Source organism: Dermacentor andersoni, chromosome 5, assembly GCF_023375885.2.
Source record: "Dermacentor andersoni chromosome 5, qqDerAnde1_hic_scaffold, whole genome shotgun sequence".
Classification (NCBI taxonomy): Eukaryota; Metazoa; Arthropoda; class Arachnida; order Ixodida; family Ixodidae; genus Dermacentor; species Dermacentor andersoni.
The window spans coordinates 190,933,850-190,956,116 of NC_092818.1; the positions used below are offsets into that span (position 1 = coordinate 190,933,850).

Below are 22,267 nucleotides of genomic sequence, written 5' to 3' on the forward strand. Positions count from 1 at the left end.
CACTCCAACCCAATTTCGTTCTTCTGTAAATTTCCTTCTCATGATCAGGGTCCCCTGTGAGTAAATGACCTAGGTAAATGTATTCCTTCGCAGACTTTAGAGGCTGACTGGCAATCCTGAACTCTTGTTCCTTTGCTAGGCTATTGATCATTATCTTTGTTTTCTGCAAATTAATCTTAAGCCCCACTAACATTCTCTCTGTTAAGGTGCTCAATCATTTGTTGTAACTCGTCCCCAGTGTTGCTGAACAGGACAATGTCATCTGCAAACTGAAGGTTGCCGAGATATTCGCTGTTGATCCTTACTCCTAAGCCGTCCCAATGTAATAGCTTGAATACTTCTTCCAAGCATGCAGCAAATAACGTTGGAGAGATTGTGTCTCCTGTCTCATCCCTTTCTTTATACGTACCTTCCTGCTCTCCTTGTGGAGAATTAGGGTAGCTGTGGAATCTTTGTAGATATTTTCAAAGATATTTACGTAAGCCTCCTGTACTCCTTGATTATGTAATGCCTCTGTGACTGCTGGTATCTCTACTGAATCAAATGCATTTTTGTAATCTATGAAAGCCATGTAGAGAGGCTGACTGTACTCTGCAGATTTCTTAATTACCTGACTGATTACATGTATGTGATCCATTGTACAGTATCCCATCCTGAAACCAGCCTGTTCCCTTGGTTGACTGAAGTCAAGTGTTGCCCTTATTCTATTGGAAGTTATCTTGGTGAATATTTTATACAATACTTGAAGTAAGTTAATGGGCCTGTAACTTTTCAATTCTTTAATGTTTCCCTTTTCGTGGATTAGTATCATGTTGGCATTTTTCCAGTTCTCTGGGGCCCTTGAAGTCATGAGACATTTTGTATAAAGGGCCGCAAACTTTTCAAGCATGATGTCTCCTCCATCTTTGATTAAATCGACTGTTATTCCATCTTCTCCTGCCGCCTTTCCTCATTTCATGTCTTCTAAGGCCCTACTAACTTCATTGCAAGTTACAGAAGGAGCCTCTGTAACCTTTTCATTACTACTTTCAATGGAGGTATCCTGGCTGCTCTGGGTATTGTACAAATCAGTATAGAATGCTTCCACTGCTTTTACTGTATCTTTTAAATTGCTGATGATATTACCCTGCTTATCTTTCAGTGCCTACACCTTGGTTTACACCTATATGATTTTTCTTCCCTAATGACACGCTTCTCATTATTGTAGTTGTGATGACTGTTGTACTTATTCTATAACTTATGAAGTTCTTTATGTCTATATTATGCAAGCTACTATGCTTTGTGCATGCCGTCTCTTTTTTGTTTGCATTTTATCCAACTGTTTTCTAGCTCCTGCTAATTGTTTATGTGTATGCTATTTTCAAAACATCACTCCTCTAATAACACTGCCAAAGGTTGACAGTATCAAGAAAAAGAGAAATACTAAAATGTAGCACAATCATTCTCTCTACAATACAGCTGATAACCTTAGGCAACAAAACGGTGCTGTGTGCATTTCTTTGCAACATATCAGAAAAAAAAAAGCAATTATGTGGTATTATTGAACACACAAGTTGCTTCTCAATAACTAATCAATATTTCTAATCAAGAGAATGAGAAAAAAATTCAATCATGGTGTTTTATGTGCCAATCTGATGGTACTTTTCCAAAAAGCCTCCAGGTTGCTAAAGTTATAGTGTTACACAAGGGCAGCGATAAAAACGATTTCATTAATTATAGACCAATATCTGTCTTGCCCATTTTTTCAAAACCCCTGGAAAAATTAATTCGCCGCCACATTACATCCTTTACAACTAAGCATAAGTTAATAACAAACATGCAGTTTGGATTTACGAGAGGTCAATCTACTGAAACTGCCCTTCTAACACAAAAGGAAATTAGATTCTTTCGAACATCAGCTATGTACATTGGGTATTTTTGTCGACTACTCAAAGGCGTTCGACTGCATAAATCATGCTACCCTACTAGAAAAGTAACTACATTTATGGTTTTCAAGGCCCTTTTTTTTTAAGTTAATAGAATCATACCTCCAGCACCACATGCAACACGTAGTTATAAACATTCACACGTCCGATTTGAAACCACTTATTGCAGAAGTACCACAGGGAAGCATTTTGGGCCCCTTGCTTTTTTGAATATATATTAATGATCTAGTGAGTATTGATAAAGACGTAAAATTTATTGCATATGCAGTTGACATTACAATTCTTGCAACCGAAAAAAATGCTGAAGATGTCATGATTAAAGCCAACGAGGTGCTGTTGAAATTATCATCTTGGAGTATCGCGAACTCGTTAACAATAAATTTTAAGAAAACAAAGGTTGTACTTTTTAGGCCAAAAAATCGAAATATCGATACTTGTACCCTTTTACAGCTTAACTCCCTTTTGGCTATTGTATCTTCCATTAAGTCTTGGAGTTATATTTGAGCAACATTTGTCATGGAATGCTCACGTGGAAATGGCAATGGGTAAGCTCCCTCGAGTGACTGAAATACTATGCAAGTTGCGTTTTTTTCTTCCAGAAAGTATTAAACTTCTTTTGTACAAATCACTGTTATTACCATATATAAACTATTGTCATCTTGTCTGGGGCACTACAATGCTTTCCAACATCAATGTACTGCATAGAATACAGAAAAAGGCTGTACGTTGTATACTATATGTCCGTTACTAACGCATACTAGTCCTCTATTTGAAAAGCTCAATTTGCTGTCAATACCTAACATTTATGAAAATATGTTACTATGAAATTATGTGACCAGTATTAAAAGAAACAACGACACCCTAAAACGTATTTCCAACTTAATAGCAAAACATAAGGCAGTCAGTACAAGAAGTTCTGAAATATGGAGACTACTGAGGCCTAGAACAAATTATACTTATCAAATGCTACGTTTTCCATTACCCTACCATTTAAACAAGGCAAACGTAAAGTAATGCTTATTTCTGTGTTAGAATAAACATATATCTAGATGCAAACATGTATATAGACGCTTGAAGGTTGTTTGAAAAGGTTCAATTCTTGTATAATGATTTTTTGTACAGTGGGTATCAAATCCTTCTGTATATGTTACCGTATGAAATATTTTTATATATTGTGTCTTATAATAGAGATGTACATAGTGCTGCATTTTTTTAAAATCATTTATTGTGTATTTTGTGATGTATTCATGACTAGCTGTATTTATGAGAGTTACTCATGTATGCTTTACTTTTTTCTAATACTTTTTCATAGTTATCATGAAAGATGTTTCGCAGTTATTAGTGTGGAAATCCTATTTTTCCAATTTTTCTTGTATTTAACTGTGCTCATCCTTTGTTGTATTTTTTGCTGCCTGTAAAACGGGGCCATGGACCACGTCAAGCCTTGCTGGCTTTTTGTCCACGATCCTCAGCATCAGTTGTATATTGAAATAAATTTGATTTGATTTGAAAACCAAGATCTGACTATGAGGCATGCCGCAGTGGGGGCTCCCGAAATTTGGACTACCTGGGGTTTTTTAATGTGTACGTAAATCTAAGTAAGTACACGGGTAGTTTCGCATTTTGCCCCCATCGAAATGCAGCCGCCGTGGCCAGGATTCGATTCCACAACTACAGCAGTCCAACACTATAGCCACTAAGCAACTATGGTGGGTAATCAAGAGAATGAACAACGATGGTAGCAAAGGTTAAAACTTTCTTTAAACTAGACTTAGGAGGTTGTCATGATTTTGCAATGTACCAATGCTAATCTAAATCAAAACAAGAGAAAGCTCTATTTAGATGTCATATGTAGCTGTCAAAAAACATGTCTGCGTGTCCCTGTCCGTTACTCAGAAAACAAAGCTCGGCACACAGAGTTTCCAAGAAAGCTGAACACCTTAAGAAAACTCTTGTAGTTGCACTAACTCGGACACACACTGTAGTTATGTCTGCAATGCGGACTGTTTTGTAGGCTTCCATGGAATGCGAAACAGTTCCCTTCCCAAGTGAAGAGATGTACAATAAAAAAATATGCAGATGCATTTAATCTTCGATATAACAACTTAATTTAATGAAATTCGCAATGTAACAAACTATTTTTGATTCCCAATCTTAGTTCTATTGAAAGCCATGTATTGTCTCTCTTGATTTAACAAAGTCATTTCGGTACACGGTTTCGATTTAACAAAGTTTTTGACCATTTCAACCATGTCCCTGGAGCCTGTATGGCTAGTAAAACAAGCAGAAGACCATAAAAATGTCAGCCGACGCAAACGCTACTTCAAGCTTCCTTCCGTATGAAAAGTTTGACCGGCAATGACATTGTCAAAGCATGTGCTCCAGGATGCGGTGGGAAGGAAACACCACTGCACTATTTGTCGAATTGGTAAACAACTTGTGCAAGTGGCACACGCGGCAGCTCGCAGTGCTCAGAGAAACACGAGAGCTGACAATTCCTTCTGTGCAAGGCTTCTGCACAAGGGGGATTGCAGACGACTCCCTCCCTGCGCAAGGGAGGGAGTGAAGATGCAAACGTTATCAGGCACGCATGAGGAAGGCCTTCTCCTCACGCGTGTCCATATGCAGGCCACATGCTGTATCTTGGAGGTAATATTCCCGTCGCAAGCGCAAAGGTATAGCCGAGAGGGTCGTTGCTTTGATTCACATTTGGTTCCTGCGCGTCTAGTGTTGGTGGTCAAGTGATGTCAAGTTTCCGAAATCCAGTGCAAAGCGTTTGCTCGCTTTGTGACAGAAAATTCGTAGTCATCGAGACATATGTTCACATTTGCCCGAGTGCACATGACACAGGCAAAACTGTGAACCTTACTCCGTACAGTTGTCTCTTTGCGACTGCTATCACTGCTTTGTCTTTCTGGCAAAACCGACTTTTTTTCACTCAGGACGAATAGCTGTATCTTTTCACATATATTCTGTTTTTAATTTGTGGGCATTGGCAGTGGGCACTATAGCGCGGTCAGTCATGGCATCCAAGATTTACGGCACAGCGCGATGCAACACATGCAAATCGCGGATGCCATGAGCTAGATCATTGGATTTCTCTCAGCCTGATCTGCACCGCATGCGCTGGCACTCATAACCGCGCAATTATAAGCCAACCTTCTTGTGATTTGGTTATAAGTGCTTAGTAACAAGATATTATCTACCAAGAGTGCCCTGGGAATTCGTGAAGTTGTTTTTACTGCTGAAACTTTACAGTTTTGAAGTAACAAACTAACTAAATTTGCAATTCAACGAAGTTTTCAGCAACATGTCCATTTCAGTTTTTCATAACACGCCCCAAACTTTACTCCTTTCACGCTACTTACCACATTGCCATTTGCTAATTTTAGATGTCCTGAACTCTCATACTACTATTACATTAAAGTCGATGAGCAAAACGAGAACAAGTTAAAAGTGGAAGCCAACGTTTCGACAAATGGACTTGTCTTTTTCAATGCTTGTCCTTTCCCTGAATTACATTTAGGTGCAATTCAAATGTCTTTCTCCAAGTAAAAACAGAAAAAGAAAAGAGAGAAGCAAGAGCTATCTTTTTATAGATAAAGATCGGAACATGATTTAAAAGCATTCAGCTCTGAAGTTTGCTGTGCCCTTGCCTAACTCTGCACTGTGCAATATAACTTACATGGTGCGTAAAACATAACCAGGGCATGCTTCTTGCGCTTTAAGAATGGCTTGAATGTCTCCTCATCAAGGTGGACCACCTCGCTCTTCACCTGGCTCCATGGCTGCTCGGGGGGTGGAGGTGGAGGGGGTTCCTTGGGACTGCATTTGAAAAACAAGTGTGAACAATAAAGGTATCTCTACTGAAAATAGACTACCACTGATGTCAGCTAACATGCAAGCTGGCAACGTCACACGTAGCTCATTCAAGGCGCCCTGAAACACTCAACACGGTAATAAAGCTTGCTTAGTCACCAGGCAATGTCATGAACATTTGAGCTAAGTGTATTATTCTTGCATGCACAGTTGGGACACCACAGTTTCATACAGCTGTTCAAAACACATCACCGCTTTTGTTGCCCACTCAGCAGTCACAATGTGCAAGTTACCTAGCAAGAACTCCCTTTACACTTCAGCTATGTTAAACAAGAAACATACCTGAAAGATTAAGGGGTGATAGGTCAAAAAATATTTTAAAGAAAGCATATTTACAATTTTTCTTACACAGACTGATGCATGTTACACAAGATATAAGTATCCATCTTTCGTGATAAAGACTAACAAAACATTTGAATAGGAATACCTTAAAATTGTAAACATTTGAAAAGCTGTAAATTTGGTTGCAATTGCACACCTGCCAGCTGTAAATATGGGCACTGGACACCACTTCATGGACTCCCGACTCCAATAGATTTTGTCAGAGACAACACATTTTACTATAATAGGCAGAATCCATCAGTTTTGTAATCTTGTACAAAAAATACATTTTACATATTGTCTGAACATCCCAACAAAACCTTCAAATACATGTGAAATCTTTGCATCTATAATTCTTGAAGAACAAACATTTTAGCAACCATATTCTCAGAACTGTAGACTAACTGCCAATTTATATCTGAAATATCGCTGATGTACATTTCAGCAAGAAAGTTATTTACAATAAGGAGGTTCTTGAGCACATTCAGTGTCAAACTTAAGAAAAACTGTATGATACCGAAAGTTCATAAACACATTCTGGCTGTTTTATTGTCCACTAGAGCATTTAGTGAACAAGATCATCTACAGCACAACAATTGATAAGAAAGAGTTGCGTGCAACAAAGTGTGCACAAAAAGAAAGAACACAGCATTTGCAGCAAATACACCACACAGGATAGTTTTTAAAAGTAGTACAAAAGGCTATAGCTGAATTTGAAAGTGTTTGTCCCTCCCTCTGAGTGAATTGAGCGAGGTGGTGGTATAGTGCACTATCATCGACTATACTACCTTGCTTGCATTTCAGTCAAATGCAAAAATTTTAGTTATCAAAAGAATACTCACTCTTTCATGAATTCCACTATCTTTGAAGCCACCCTAACATTCACATCATAGGCAAAGGCGCCGTTCCTGCAATATACATATGTTTAGAATGAGGCTTTTATTATTGCTTTGCAGAAACAAAGCTTGCAAACGAAAAAAAAAAAGAAAGTATACACATGTTCCTACACAGCGTCTTGAATCTCAATAATTGCAACATGAAAATAACATTTAACATGTGCAACTGCTACATTTTAGATTCCTGCAACAGGATCACCTTTCTTGAACTACATCATTATACAAAGTACTTGACATGTTTGCTTGCCTGGCTCATCCTGAAGAATGAGAAACCAACATAGAGTATACTGAAGCAGCACGATGGGATGAGGACAAAAAACACAACAGGACTAATGAACCAACTAGCTCAAATCAAGTTGTTGCTGCAACATATAGTGCATACCTCGCCATCAGAGAAGTGAGGCGATGCAGCGATATGGACTTGTTTTTGCTGCCTGATTACAATTAAAAACCCACAGCAACGACTGGACCCCATAAAATACCTAGTTTCAGATAGCACAGCCTCCGTGCATAATTTTATGTTTTAAATACAAGTAGATGCGCCATAAAAAGCTAGCAAAAATAGACTACTGACACCGAAACTGGTAGGAAAAGAAACATGCCACAATTACCACTCAGCTTAAACACAGAAGCTAGAACTATAGTGTCCTACAATATTGCGAAGTGTGCCGTCCGCGGCACAAGTGAATGGAGACGAGAGGGGCCGCCACTGCCATGAAGCCGCACTGCAGTGCTGTCAACAGCAGGCATGCTACGACACGTTCGCTCACCCATACACGCATTCCTATGTTGAGAGAGCTAGTCCAGTCTCGCCAGGGTATGGTATTTTCTTTTATTATGTGGTTAAGAGATAGTACTACTGTGATACAGCACAATGCCAACAAAATTGCAGAAAGGTGGCGGAACAAGGGAGACGGGGCCTGCTTCGCACCAGGGTACAAGAGTGGCTGCCATTCGTGTCAAAGATCCCTATGAACTTTTCGTACCGCAGCCGAGTCATCACCGCAAACAGTCTTGTAAAATTCAAAGAAAAGACAGAACCATCAATGAAGGAAGCTTTGTCAATGAACGTCAGTTCGAAGCTCGATTTGTACAGTGTGCATTCCAAATATCAATGGCGAGGTTCTTGGGAACCCTGTAATCGGCCTATTCTCAAACATAATGCCAGTTATATTGGCTTTCCAGAAGCTCCAATGTACGTGCTGCCAAAGAAGCAGAAAGAATGCAATATTTTTGACCACATATTTCCCATCCCAAAGCGAAGACAATAAAGTTCGGCTCAAAAAGGAGTGCCTGGGAGGTGTAGCATGAATGCACACAGCCTCAACGATGAGAATGCGGATGTAAATAATCCAACACAATCTTTTTGTAGACAAAGTTTCTTATCTTGGTCAGAAATTGCTCCCGCAGGCAGCAAAGGTGTATTTATGTATAGGGAGTGCCATATTGATGCTGCAGGGGCCAAGAGCAAACTAGCAGTAAGCAAGCTTGTCAGTATTGAAGCATGACTGAAGTACAAAGGGACGAGAGGACTGCAATTGCAAAAGTACATTTGTGGCGGAAAATGTCATTCGAGGAAGAAGTTGCAATGCGGATATACTGATTGAGAGCACGAGCAAACTGTTTCTGTGCTCTGGAGAGGGCATAGATCCTTTAGTTGACAACTGTGCTTTGTTCAACGAGAAATTACTTTGAAATCCCGCCTTGGTTTCAGGCCTAAATAATTTTGCTACGTTTATTTAGCGCCAATACTTTGATGACAGCACCTATAATTCTCTCAGGCACAACTGAAATGTCTGTTGAACAAGTTGCATAGCGACACGGCTGCACATGACAGGCCGTGTACGACATTCGCTTCTAATCACATGTGCTTCTGGCCTCATATGGAGCTTATTTAAAAGAAAAGGAAAAGCGATAAGGAACTAAAAGAAAAACGAGTTGGTGAAAGGCATTCTGATGTACCCTTCTGCTTGCACCTAGTTTTCTTCATACTCTTGCTCACTACCTTCTTTCTTCATTATGTGTATCTTTGCATGCGAAGAACATTTTTTCTACGTTAACTTTGGCAATTTTTCTTTTCTTATTTGGCTGCTGCAGATACTTATCACTTGAACCTTGTGCAAGTTGTGTAAATATATGTCTGCAAACTCATTTATTTCTGCATGCTACTAATTCTTGAATTTCTCAATTATCGAGACACTGACATTCATTTTTAGAAAGGTTTCAGACACTTTACCATCTGCATTTCGCGCATGGGTTGAGCATTAAACGATGCAAGAGCAGCACGTAATGCAAAAACATGCAAGATCGCTTATTTACAAAGTACCAAGCAGATGTATGTCGAGCAAAAAAAATTTCCAAGGACATCTGGATCTACCAAACAAACATTTATTTATACGGTTTTTAAATAATGTGCAACGCATTGCTGGCATGCAGGTTGTGTTCCCAATTATATATTCTGAGCCCACCTGCAGCAGACAGCGTTGCCTCATGGTGTCATTGCAGAAATGGCCAGCGCATGGCACACTTCCCAGTATTCTAGTACACTATACCAGAGTGCTGAGAACCAGCATAGTGATTGGGCATGGGACCTCAGAGATTGAGCAGCGCACTGAAAATGCTGGAAGTGATGTGCTGGGATTGGTATCATATCGGCGAACCACCAGATGCATGCATCACCTGCTTACATGCTAGTATTTAAAGGCTGTTAAGTAAAAAAAGTTGTCAATCCCCAGCCCTACAGCTTTGTCAATACAGTCGAACCTGGATATATCGAATTCGAAGGGGATCGGAAAATAGTTCGATATAGCGAAAATTCGACATACAGATATAGGCTAAAACAGCACTCGCGATCGTAACAAATTGTGGCTTACCGATTGGAACAGCCGCGAATCGCATAGCTTGTGCACGCAATATGAAAGCGCTTCATTTCACAAAAAAAAAGAAAAAATCACTAATTTTGGGCTGCTTTTTCTTCTGGGAAATGAAGTTGAAAACACTAGTCTTAATCTTCTCGAGAATGTCCAGGTGCAAGAGCCCAGTGCCTTCCATTTCAAAGCAGCAGCGCCGAATCAGGCTTAACGCTGACGCCAGTTCAGTGGCTGTGCACGGACGCGTTTCATCGACAACACGGTTGCCCTCGTCGTCACTGGAATCGCCATCTTGAACGCCAGCTATTCCGGCCACAATGTCCTCATCAGCGAAGTTAGCTACCACTTAAACTTCGCTGTCAGCGTTAATGAAGTCCTCAACAGTCACTTCGGACGGGATGGCGCCGGGAAAATTGGACAAGTTGCAAAACGCGTCCTCCAAGCACTCATCGTCATCTAAAGCTTCCAGACATTCATCTCCAGCCACTTAAAGGCCTGCCTTGCCGAAACAGTTGGCTAATATGACCTGCTTCACGTCGCCCCAGGCGCCGGTAATCATCTGGATCACAACGAGCAGGTTAATCTTGAGATTGGTTCCCATGCGGAGGGTTACGAGGAGCCGTTGAATAAGTCGCTTCCTATAGCCTACCTTGAATGCCTTTATGATACCCTGGTCGAGGGGCTGCAGTCTCGCTGTGGTGTTCGGCAGGAGAAACCTCAGTTCGATGTGCTGCAGCTTGCAAGTCGTTTGATGGGCCGAACAGTTGGCTACCAGAAGGCAAACTCGGCGGCCCAACTTGCCCAACTCAGCGCCCCAAGCCTGCAGCCATTCAACAAAAAGTTGAAGTGTCATCCAGGCCTTCCTATTACAGCCGTAGCGGACGGGAAGCTGTTTGCAGTTCTTGAAGCAGCGCGGTGACTTGCTCTTCCCGATCACAAATGGCCGTAGCTTGCATGAGCTGTCTATGTTGGCCGTAAGCAGCACCGACACACGCACTTTGCTCATTTTACCGCCGTAACATGAGGTTCCACGAAGAGCGAGCATCTTATTTGGCAACATTTGCCCAAAAAGACCAGTTTTGTCTGCATTGAAGATTTCTGAAGGCGAAAACTTCGTAGTGATCTTCGGCCAAACCCACTGCTGCATCTCCTGGCTGCTGACAGCCCCACTTTCGCCTTAAATGGCTGTTCCTACAATGCCGTTGCGATTTTTAAACTGTTGCTGCTACCCAGTGCCACCGCAAAAGTTTTCTTCGCCAAGAGCCATAGCAAACCATTTGGCCTTTTCAATTAACATCGGGCCATCCACAGGAATATGTTTCGCTCGAATTTCAAGAAACCACGTATAGAGTGCCTTCTCCACTTTGCCAAAAGCAGTACGGCAAACACGACATGCTCCCGAGCGACTTTCCTCACCTGCATTAAGCTTGATATCCTGCTTGTTTTTTAACAACGCACTTAAAGCACTCCGCGGAATGCCGAATGTGTCTGCCATGGAGGACTTCTTTTCTCAGTTCTCGACACACCGGATTACGGATTACCTCAAGCTTTCTTGCAAAGTCCAGATTCTTCCTCTTCTTTACGTTTGCAGATGCCATAACTCACCAGATGACCGCAGTCATACACGCTACACACGGCACGTTGAAACACAGGCACACACAAGAAAAACGCACGAGGCGCAGATGGAGCGGTCCGTGCAAAGCCTAGCCGACCGGCAGTCAATGGGGCTGCGAAGGAACGACAAAGGGAGAAGAAAGAAGAGAGCGGGGATAAAGATCGGCGGAATAGAATATGCCGTCGAAGGTGCTGTGGGCGCAATCATTCGCTATGCTTAGTTTTTTGAGCCCCCTCTGGCTCTCTCGTCTCCCCTGGCCCACAAGCGACCATGCCAGACCCCTCACTTACAACCGGTTTTCTCTCTCTTCCTTTCCTCAGGAAGCGTGGCTCGGAAACGTCTCCGCGCATCTCCATGCCGCGCACTCTCTTCGCTGAGCTCCAATGACCTCGCCCAATGCACATGCCAGCGGTACAGGAGGAGCGAGAGAGCTTGCGCTGGTGGGGCACAAAAACGGGGGAAAGGCTCTGCGTCTCCGTCGCTAGGCGAAGGTCGCGCATGCGCAGAGGAAGAGCCTGCTGACTGACTCTGCGGAAATGTTCTCCCCTGAGGATTGGACATGAATGTCTTTGGGAAAAGCGCACCTTCCAGGGGCGCGGTGCGGCGTTCGATATATGGAATGTCCGGCGAAAATGGAATTCGATATACTACGCAATTGTCCTATACTTTTACATAGTATTTTCAAGGGGATAATCTGCGTGTTCAATGTAGCCAATAATTCTAAATATGCGGGTTTGATATATCCGGGTTCGACTGTATTGCTTCAATAGTACATTAAACATATCACTCATTTATAATCAAAGTGAAATTTCCCTGCAGTTGGAATTTAAATGTACAGACCAACCATGTAAATAACAACGTCCAATGTTTTGTAGAATGATGCGGACCAAAATATGCACTCTTGTGAAATTCAGTGAAAAAGTGGCAATAAGCACATTTCTTTAAAGGGTCCCTGAAACAGTTTTTGTCACACATCTAGAAGAGGGTATCTCTCAAGGAATGCTTTCCCACAAGTTTTGTGTCAGTGCATTATAAAAAAAGAAGGTACGAATGTTTAAACATTACCCTCCTCTCAAGCCGCAGTATTCCTTCTCAACCTTTCAACAGTGCAGCCATCGTTATGTCGCGCCTCCTTGACCATAATGTCATGCGGTGACGCAACTTTTTACTTGAGGAGAGTGTGTTCTTGCACCTTTTTCAGGTAGTTTTTTTCATTAAGCCTGGGCTATATGGAGAACTTTCACAACGAACTTTGTGCAGCAAATTTAAATGCAACAGCACAGTGCAGTAATGAGGTGATGCAAAAAAAGGTGGACACCATTGGGCATTTCCAGTGTTGCTGCAAGTGTATATGCAATGTACAAACTACAATGCAGCTCTTTGTGGTATTATTTCAGTTTGATGATAGCCCGATAAGATGTGAATATCCAACACATAAATTTACGGCTGTCTCTATATCACGCTCCCAAGATTTCTTTGTAGCTGTCAGCGGTAATAAGCACTGCCACAGCTAAACTAGAGCACCTGCCAACTTGGAATGTGGTGAAATGGGCTATTTATAATGTTTCCTCTACTCTATAATTTATTATATTGGGAAAGAAATAGCACATGGACATTGGGAATTGAACCCACACTTTCTCAGTGGGACGCAGAGATGGTACCGCTACACTAAAGTCTAACTCAAGATGGCGGCTTTCTGAAGGGCATTTTTATACATTGTAAGGCCATGTAAAACTGCCTACACAACCCTTTTTTTCTCAGATCTCAGAAAGTTAGGACATTTTTCTGCTACCATTCTACTTGGCAAATTATACACAAGACCTGGCTCTGACAAATGCAGAACCTACGGTTCCTGCAAAAAGCACCTGTTTTTTCAGAACTGCAGGTTTCAAAGTGATATGGTTTTAGCATTTCTGAGGGTGTTACATCGGTAGCCAATTAGATCACTCACGCACGCTACATAACACGTGCAGGGGTGGCTGAAAACTCAGGGGAGCAGCGCTGTTGCGATTGGTAGCAATGCACATTTTTAAAATCTTATAATAAATTAAACCCTTTACTCAGAGTGCTTAATGTCTCCTAATAATCAGGAGAACCTACCCTACAAAATAAGTCCACTTGCACACAATTGTCAAAATCGTTTCAGGGCCCCTTAAGCTGTAATAATCGCCACACGTCACTGTCTCAAAATTATGCAGTTCCAGTTAAATAATGCCAGCACCCATGAAAAATTCAAGCACCTGACATTAGCTTTGCATAGAAGTGCACCATATACCAGGCAGCACTGTTGCTCTTGAAAGCTTTAGCACAATGTTGTCACACAATGAAATACTATACATAATGCCTGCATACTGCATCAAACATTCTTGTGCTTTTCTTATGTAGCCCTGTAGACTCATGGTAAAAATTGTCATTGCTCATGTCATGTTAAGCATAAAAAAACATACAAACAAGCCACACTTGCTGAGAACAGAGTCCCAGCAAACAAGAATGTGACAAAGGAGAGGCACCACCAGTTTGGAAATATATAGTGAGTGTTGCATACTAAATAGGAGCGCTAGGTGTACACAAGACCCTTCCTGCAATACTGCTGGCTGATCTCCGCTGAAATTTCACACAAAGGTATTAGTTTGCATGAAGTTCAGTTCAATACCAAGTTTATGGGCATTACTTACCAGTCCCGTCCACAATAAAATGAAAGTGCGTGTCATCTGCTGAAATGCCACTAAAAAATTTTCTATTTCGCTGCAATGAAATGGTGACGCCATCTGCCATGGCATGGTCATAGCTAAGGCAAGAGCATGTGTTCCTGCAGCCATAAAAGATGATGCCACCATCCTATTGCAGAGAGACAAAATTTTGAGTGGCATTGCCGCAGGCGACTCACTGCGTATTTACCGTTGACAGAAATGGAAAGTAATGCCCATAAACATGGTATTAAACTAAACTTCATGTAAAATTGTATCTGTGTGCAAAATTTGAGTGGAGATCAGCCAGCAATTTTGCAGCAAGATTCGCGTGCACCTGGTGCTCCTATTTGAGCAACACTCAGTACAACTTACTCCCGCTGACAAATCATTCTGCCAACACTTCACCAGTACTTAAGGCTGACAACAAGAGAAGTTGCAAGAAAGTTGCAAGCTGTAAAGCAGTGACAGTGATGGTGCAATATGACAAGTGGTGCGACTAGCACTGTTTGGAGGAACAAATATATGTCTTACTCAAAGTACTTGACGGTTGGGTAGCCACTAACATTGAATTGGGAGCCGAGTGATTTTTCTTTGGTTGCATCAACAGCAGCCAGGATACCTGCCACCTAGCAAATAAAAAAGAAGAAAATTAGATCCAACAAAGTTCCTTTAGTTACATTGAAGGAATGCCGACATATGAGCATTATTACAGCAAAGATTATTTTGACTAAAAGCACACAAAAGTGTGAACAAATGTTGAAAGTGTCACTAATGAAAATGCAACATCTTGAAATTGTGTGCACTACCAAGGAACCAAAAGTCCTAGTGTGCAAAAATTTTAGGAGATGTTGAGGATAATGAGCATGATGTGTGGGCAAAGTTACAAGTGGGGAGTAATTGGGCAAGTTGCAGAAAATTATTCAACTTTCACTAGTTGCGTTCTTAAGCCATTGCTTGTTGTTCAAGAAGCTTTGGGGGTGGGTGGTCACAGAAACAGCTTTCCCAGAAATAGGGTCACAATTCTTCAAGGTGTCACAAGCCTGCTATTCTTTTATTTAATTTTAAGGTTCACTTTTTCAGAACATATTTAGTCAAATAGGGCCGAAATAGTTATTCAAATAAAGAAGGAGCGACGCACATGATACAGATGCTTGATAGCTGCACATGGCATAAAGACAGTGTAATGACACAAGTTTGTGCACATTACTAGCATAAAAAGTGGCTATGCCATCAATATGTTAGCATAATGCCTTGCAAAACAATTTATTTTAAGTTGAAATAACACTTCAAGTCACTTTGAATGAATGAAAAGCTATGCTCACCCCTTCGCTTTTAATTGTAGCAGCAGCAGATACATATTCTGGCTTCATCTTCTTGCAGTGGCCGCACCCTAAAGATCATACAGATGTCCTTTTAAGCTCTTAAGCAGCTGTCGCAAAACGTAATTTGCTATGATATTTTACTGTAGAGCATGCACAGCTTCATACTGATAAACTCCACAAAATCCCCCATAGCATTGCCAGAAGCGGAAATAGCGACACATTCACTCAAAACTTTTACCCACAATCATAAACTTGGTCATGCAAATACTGCAATGCCTTCAAAGTTTCAGAACTTATTTTCAACACATGCCAGCCAGAGTCTTTACTTAAACTGCAATAAATCTACACAGAGCAAAGCATCATAGAAATTTAAATGTAGATAAAATAAACCTGCTCTGAGCCAACCAAACACTCAAGGAAAGCAGCCTGTAAGGAGGCTGCACTCTAGGGCTAACATAGAATATGATACAAATTTTATTCCTAATAAATAAATACTAACACAGCCCTCCAGTAAACACTCGAACTTTGGCAACATCATGTGAAACACCAAGCACGCTCATTTACTCACAGGGTGCATAGAACATGACAAGAACTGAAGGATTTTTTTGCAGCGTTGGCTCAAATGTCTCTTCAGTCAAGTGAACAACATCACTTGGCTCATCTGACCAAGCTTGCTCCTTGGGCTTCTTGTTTTGCTGCTGTGGGCTGGACAACAAGAAATCAGGAATGAAGTTGTGTTTTGGAATTTGGCATTGCATAGCTTGTACAATTGCAGAGAGAACACGCAAAACCACGCTAACATGGAAGTTTACTAGACAAGGTCTTGCTACTGTCTTCTGTTACCCATGAATGCCATTAAAAGCAAATCAAATAAAAATTAGAACCTTCCTAAATGCAAGGTTGCTACGAACCTTACTTTAGCATGGAGTATTTGTTTACAAAACTAAATAGTTCATTAGACCACAAATTACATTAATGTAATCAACACACACGTAAATCCAATTAGTAGATTATTAAACTGTACCAGGCATTACCAGGAAGCGTGCAAACTAAAAAGTGGCTGGAAATAGCAGGTGGTTTGCGTTCCATGGAAAGCACATTGCCATAAAAATATGGAGGTTTTATTTAAGAAGGCAACCTTCTGCTGTGTGTGAGATAGTTTATTGTATGCAAAAACTCGGAAAATAACTTCAAATAAGCAAAAAATACCACACTGTAATAGAAACTGGATTGAGCAACCCATGGAGATGCTTCTCATAACATCAATAGTTACAAGAGAGCAGGCATGCATAGGAAACATATCTGAAAGGCAGTTTCATTCTTAGTATATTCTGGGCATTTCCACAAAAAATTTAGCAATTCATTTTTTCTAGGCAGTGTTTACTTACCCACTGCAAAGTTTATTTTTTTCAGTACATATCAGCAACAATATTGCAAACTAGTCTTCTTGAGGCTCACTGATTAAAGGGCCCCCACCAGGCCTGGCCATGTTGAGCTGACAAGTGCAGAGCAAACGTTGTGCAAATACGATTGTGTCTGCAAAGTATTACATCACTATGCACCGCGGAAAGATCTGAAATTTCAAATCGAACACATTTTCCTTTCTCCTTGCGGCCACCACGCTCCAAGCCGGAGGATGACATACATGTGGTAGTGTGCCTACGTACATGTGTTCGCACTGCGACATCGCTCATGGTGACACGTGACCTAGAAAATTATTCAGGGCAACATTTTTTATTTATGTAATATGTTGCTTGAACAGACGACTTAAAGCTTTCAGAAATAAAACATACAAACCGAATGTCTGCATGTTTTTGTTTTACTTCGCACCACCGCAAGACAGATGTACTTTCGTTTCATCTGCTTGTTCCCACGTCGTGCAGTTGCAGACACCAAAACTTATTTTCTAACATGTTCCAGCGGCGGGATCAGGTTCCGTGATCTGCTTGTGTCTGCCTCAGTATTCGTGTAGCACTGAATTATACCGTTACTCAAGTGTCCTCATGCACGGTGCGCAAAATCGTGCGCTGCGCGAAAGAAGACAATCACAACAGCTTGCACGCGACGCCATCAGGGGAAGTGCGCTTCGCTGCAAAAAAGCTAGGAGAAAAAAAATGGTGGGGCCCATTATGTATGCGTCATGTGATCCTCGAGGTCCGGTATGGCAGAACGCAGGGAAGGAATTTCGCTTGTGAAGGCTAGACAGGGCGAGTGGAGAGTGTCTTGTATGGCAGTGGAGCTTGCTTCCTGAAATCATGGGTTCACAACACTAAAATATTTATACCTCCGTAATTATTTAGCCGATTTGAAAAATTCTTTTGGCAGAATGCTTCCTAGAGGACATGTAACAACTTCCAGCGTATAACCAAAATTTGCTATGGGGCCTGGCGAGGGGCCCCGTAGCAAATGAATGCACATAACTTACTTTTTCATAAACTTGACGATGGCATCCTTGTTGTTTTCACCTTCATAGCGATGCTTTAATGTTCCAGACCTGAAAACACACATAAGTGAAGAAGATTAACATATAAAAGAACTACCACTTCGAAGATTCTGTTGTAGGCTAATGAAAACCTTACGCAAAATACAGGAGCGTTGGGAAACCCGTGATGTTGTAGTGTCGGCGAATAGCTGCGTTTTCAGGCCTGTTCAAGTCCATAGCAGCCAGTACCTACAGACAGGAATGAAGTAGAAAATTATGTAGGCAGACACTGGAGCATAGCACCTATATCAAGTACAGCACCAACACTGCTCCTGCATGTCGCCTCCATTATTACAGTTTGACATGTAATCGTTAATCTTGCTATTGATGAGAAATTGTGATAATACATAGACCAGCAATTTTATTTCCTACACGGCTCTGAGCACCAAATTGAGCAGTAGCTGAATAGATGGATACCGCTCTAGGCACTGCGTGCCATAAACGGCATCTTCAAGAGAAGTGTCGGACACACAAAGGTTATTTTATCTTTTGCAAATTAATGTCACAAGTCACCCATGTTGCAGTATGGTTTTCAATATACCGCTACTTAATTCGGAAGTGGCTCTCAGCTTGCGGAACTTCCAAGTTTATTCCCGCTCACGTTACAAGCTTCGCTCGTGAGCGTGAATTGAAAGCACTCAGTCCGGCAACCACTGTCAGCCCACAAGATTAGTCTTTCACACCACTGCCCTGTGGGTCTTTCACGGCTCGCAGACTACCGAAGTGTAGATGTGGTGTGCAAGGACTTTGTTAAATCCAAAATGCAACGCAATATTTCTTCCCCAAGTATAAATTGTGGAAGTGAATGGGATTGAACTTGTTCTGACCACTCATGAAACCCTAAGATTCCATTCACAGAACCCAGTTTCAGAGCTCCTGCTCTATTATTTTTAAGGCTACATGTCCCTTGTGTCACCTTAGCACATCTATTCTCAAGGATTGGCCAAGAATGGGTACATACCAATATCACATACGTAGTGCAACAGTTGTCTGTTTCTGGCAATACCCAGTGGCACATACCCAGTGAACTAAGTTGTATGTACCAGGCCAGACAGCGTTAAGCTGTCTTTTCAGGCACATACCTACTGGCCCATGTTTTCTCAGAATGACAGTAGCGAACACGTACATAGTGGCCCAAGTTAGAAAACAACTTGGGCCACTTAGTATGTGCCACTGTTTATTGTGCGAGATTGTGGCTGAAGTAGCCAAAGAAAGCTATCACTTTAAAAAATTGCAGATCAAGGCCCTTAGAACTTGCCTAGAAAGCCAGAACAGCACACTCCAGATAGCATTTTTCCTGTCTATAGGGGGCCGATGGTTCAAGAAAACTTGGTTCTCAGGGTCCACTGCCTAATTTACAGGCCATTGTTACTCAAGTGTTTAGGTGAACTTTGAAGGCAGTTGACATGGTAGACAAAATAGCGCTTGATTCATCACAATGCCAAGGTGGGGACATAGACAACCCTCCATGCAAGCCACTTCACAGCACGAATCACCGATAAGAGGCAGCCTATATGTACACATGCCTGTACTCGGAGCAGGTGGCATATACGCAACCTGGAGTGCATAAATCACACTCTAGACAAGTGTTGGAAGTTGTATTGATCAATACTAGTCAACTCTGTCCTTTCTCATTGCTTTGTTATGCTACGCGCAGTACGAAGCACTAGTAAGTAGTGGCCTGTCTAGAAACATATGCTCAAAATAGGTGCCATATATTCAACCCATACAGCACAGGTCCCATACTAGATATGAGTTCTGCCAGTTGTTGTGACCAATATTAGCATTAGCCTGCGTTGTCTGGCATGCTTTCACATCACTTAACTTACATTATGCCAAACTTAACTCTCCCAACTCTTCTTTTTTTTTTTTTCACTCAACCAGAACAGCTGTCACATGGCATGTAAAGCATCATTACACACAGAAGTATAAAACAAACAGGAGGTGTGCAGGCAGCTCACCGAGTGACCCTTGAGCTCTGTAGCAGCGTTAGCATAGTCTGGTTTCAGTCTCTTGCAGAATGTACACCCTTGGAAACAAAAGGAACAAGCAAAGTGATTGAAGTATTCACATGTGAAGTGAAAAAGAAGTAGAGGTATGTAAGACGCCTCAGACACACAATGAAAAGTAAACAAAGGCTGCCTAAGGCCCCTAACCAGTGGAAAACTTCACAATGTAACCACCAACACAATTTTATATCTTAAGGCAGTGATCAGCAGCAAAAAGCTACAAGAACTCTTATACCAGAGAATTTTCTGTACTGCTGTGAACAGCAAAAACAGAATTATAAAGCGTGTTCACCGTTGCACAGCGGTACTTAACCCAGTGCAGCACCCCTGGCAGACAACCAAACTGAATTTAGGAATTCTTTTTTTTCTTTAATCTCACCACAAAGCACTGTTTTAAAGCTCAGCACCTGTTCCCTAACGTTGTCACGCAGTCTCAATAACAATGTAAAAGCCCAACACCGAGAACAAAGATATGAAATACATACAAGGAGCATAGAACATGATGAGAACAGGTGAAGTTTCTTTCTGGAATAGCCTCTTCAGTTCCTGGAGAAAAAGTATGGTTGAATAACAACTAGCACATGTCTGCACACAGAGCACAGAGGAATGTAAAAATATTTTGGCTTTCGAATGTTACATGAAGCTTGAAATACTGAAAGTGGATAGTATGGTTACCTCAATTGTAGCAATGTGGTAGACGTCGGCACTGTCTTCTTCCTCTTCCCAAGGTATGTCGCCTGTGGGGTCCTTTAGGAAGTTAGACATGGACTGAAACAAACAATCACATTAATGATTCTTTAAGACTTAAAGGAGCCCTGAACCACGTTTTATTGAAGTCGAGAAATGCATTTGAAGTTAAATTGGACCATTTATTAAATACTTTGCCACAAAAAGTACTTCAACGCATTCAGCAGAAGCAGAGTTAGTGGCCATCAAATGCCCCTTTCGCGGTGCTTTTTCATTGCCTCGCACTGCGAAGGCTACAGTGGAGAGGCGCATGCCCGCAATGATCCACCTACAGAACATCACCGTAGCGCACAGTTCAAATTTGATTTTGGATGCTGACGAAGACACTACTATTATCAAATTTGGTGCCTACAACACGCCAAACGTGATTGTCCTCAGTTAGTCGCAGTGCGCTCAGCCAGCGGACTCATTGCAGCAAATCCCAGCGGCGGTATCTACGCTATGAAGCAGACCACAGCTACATGCAATTGCAGTTCGTATGCACAGCGTTTGCTTTGTGCTTAACAGGGTTTGAGTGCTCGCTCGCACTTATATGCTCCTGCCTGGCTGTGCTATATGGTGTGGATTTCCTGCACCAGCTTGAACGAGGGATAGTAGCCACATGCAACTTGCCCGTTTTGAAGCACTATCAATAGCTAAATATGAAGCGAAGTCTGTCAAGAAGTCTAACCAGGAGCGGCGACGAGTCAGTGCTCTTGCAAGCATGTGTATGGTCTAACCTTAGGTTACGTGTAGTTTGAGGCTAGCCGAATGTTCAAAACTAGTAGAAATTAGCAAGACCTGACGGCTACGACACCAATAAGCAGGGTGGCCAATGCTTAATTCCTATGCAGATGGCCACGGCCGAGCATGAGCAGACGATAGTCGGTTCCTTCTAGAAGTACATAACTTTTATTGAAATTAAAAATCACACTTTCACTCACTTCAGCCTGTTTATTAAACTGCGCCAAAAAATATACACAGCAACGGAAGTGCACTGATCCAAACACCCTTCTTGATTGATGTCAGCTATTGACTAATCGCAGCAGCAGATGAGAATCTACTATATTATGAAATAAAGCGTCCAGAAAAGAGTGAGGAGCAGGCTTTTGTTGAAAAGAGCATTTGAGAGAAAGGCAACTGCGCTCCACTTGCAAGCTGCGACTGCGAAATTTGGCTGAGATGTTCCCAGCAGCGTCCGATATCTGTAGACTGCTTTTTTACCAAGTCCAAGGGCTGGTTTAGTACCCCTTTAAGACAGGCTTGTAAAGTTGTGCTACATAATGCAGACAGCAGCCACAGAAAGGCTACTGAAGAGTTTAGTATTAGTTCACTTCAGATTCCTTTGCAAGTGCCTCCCAAGTGTCATGTTTAATTTTAGCTCTGGCCAGAGGTCAGGACTATGTTATGGAAAGGGAGCATGCTTACAACTTTAGAATCATACTGAGGCACCACTCGTGGCATATATAGCATCTTTAGAGATAAGCCTGGAATAAGTGGAATGGCCCTTTCCACCTTGCTAGTGGTCTACC

The 22,267-nt window shown here is 41.7% G+C and overlaps 1 protein-coding gene across 2 annotated transcripts in view; it reads right to left on the reverse strand.

Moving 5' to 3' along the window:
* The window catches only part of LOC126532327 (protein disulfide-isomerase A5), a 50,415-nt gene that overhangs the window by 18,449 nt on the left and 9,699 nt on the right, over positions 1–22,267 (reverse strand). For both annotated transcript variants that reach the window (XM_050180037.2, XM_055071434.1), the window contains exons 6-15: positions 20,685–20,777; positions 20,495–20,555; positions 19,962–20,029; positions 18,098–18,189; positions 17,944–18,012; positions 16,087–16,223; positions 15,519–15,586; positions 14,728–14,822; positions 6,968–7,033; positions 5,611–5,750 (exon numbers count right to left, since the gene is read on the reverse strand). In XM_050180037.2, coding sequence (XP_050035994.1) covers positions 5,611–5,750; positions 6,968–7,033; positions 14,728–14,822; positions 15,519–15,586; positions 16,087–16,223; positions 17,944–18,012; positions 18,098–18,189; positions 19,962–20,029; positions 20,495–20,555; positions 20,685–20,777 — 889 coding nt within the window. The remainder of the gene's footprint in view (positions 1–5,610; positions 5,751–6,967; positions 7,034–14,727; positions 14,823–15,518; positions 15,587–16,086; positions 16,224–17,943; positions 18,013–18,097; positions 18,190–19,961; positions 20,030–20,494; positions 20,556–20,684; positions 20,778–22,267) is intronic.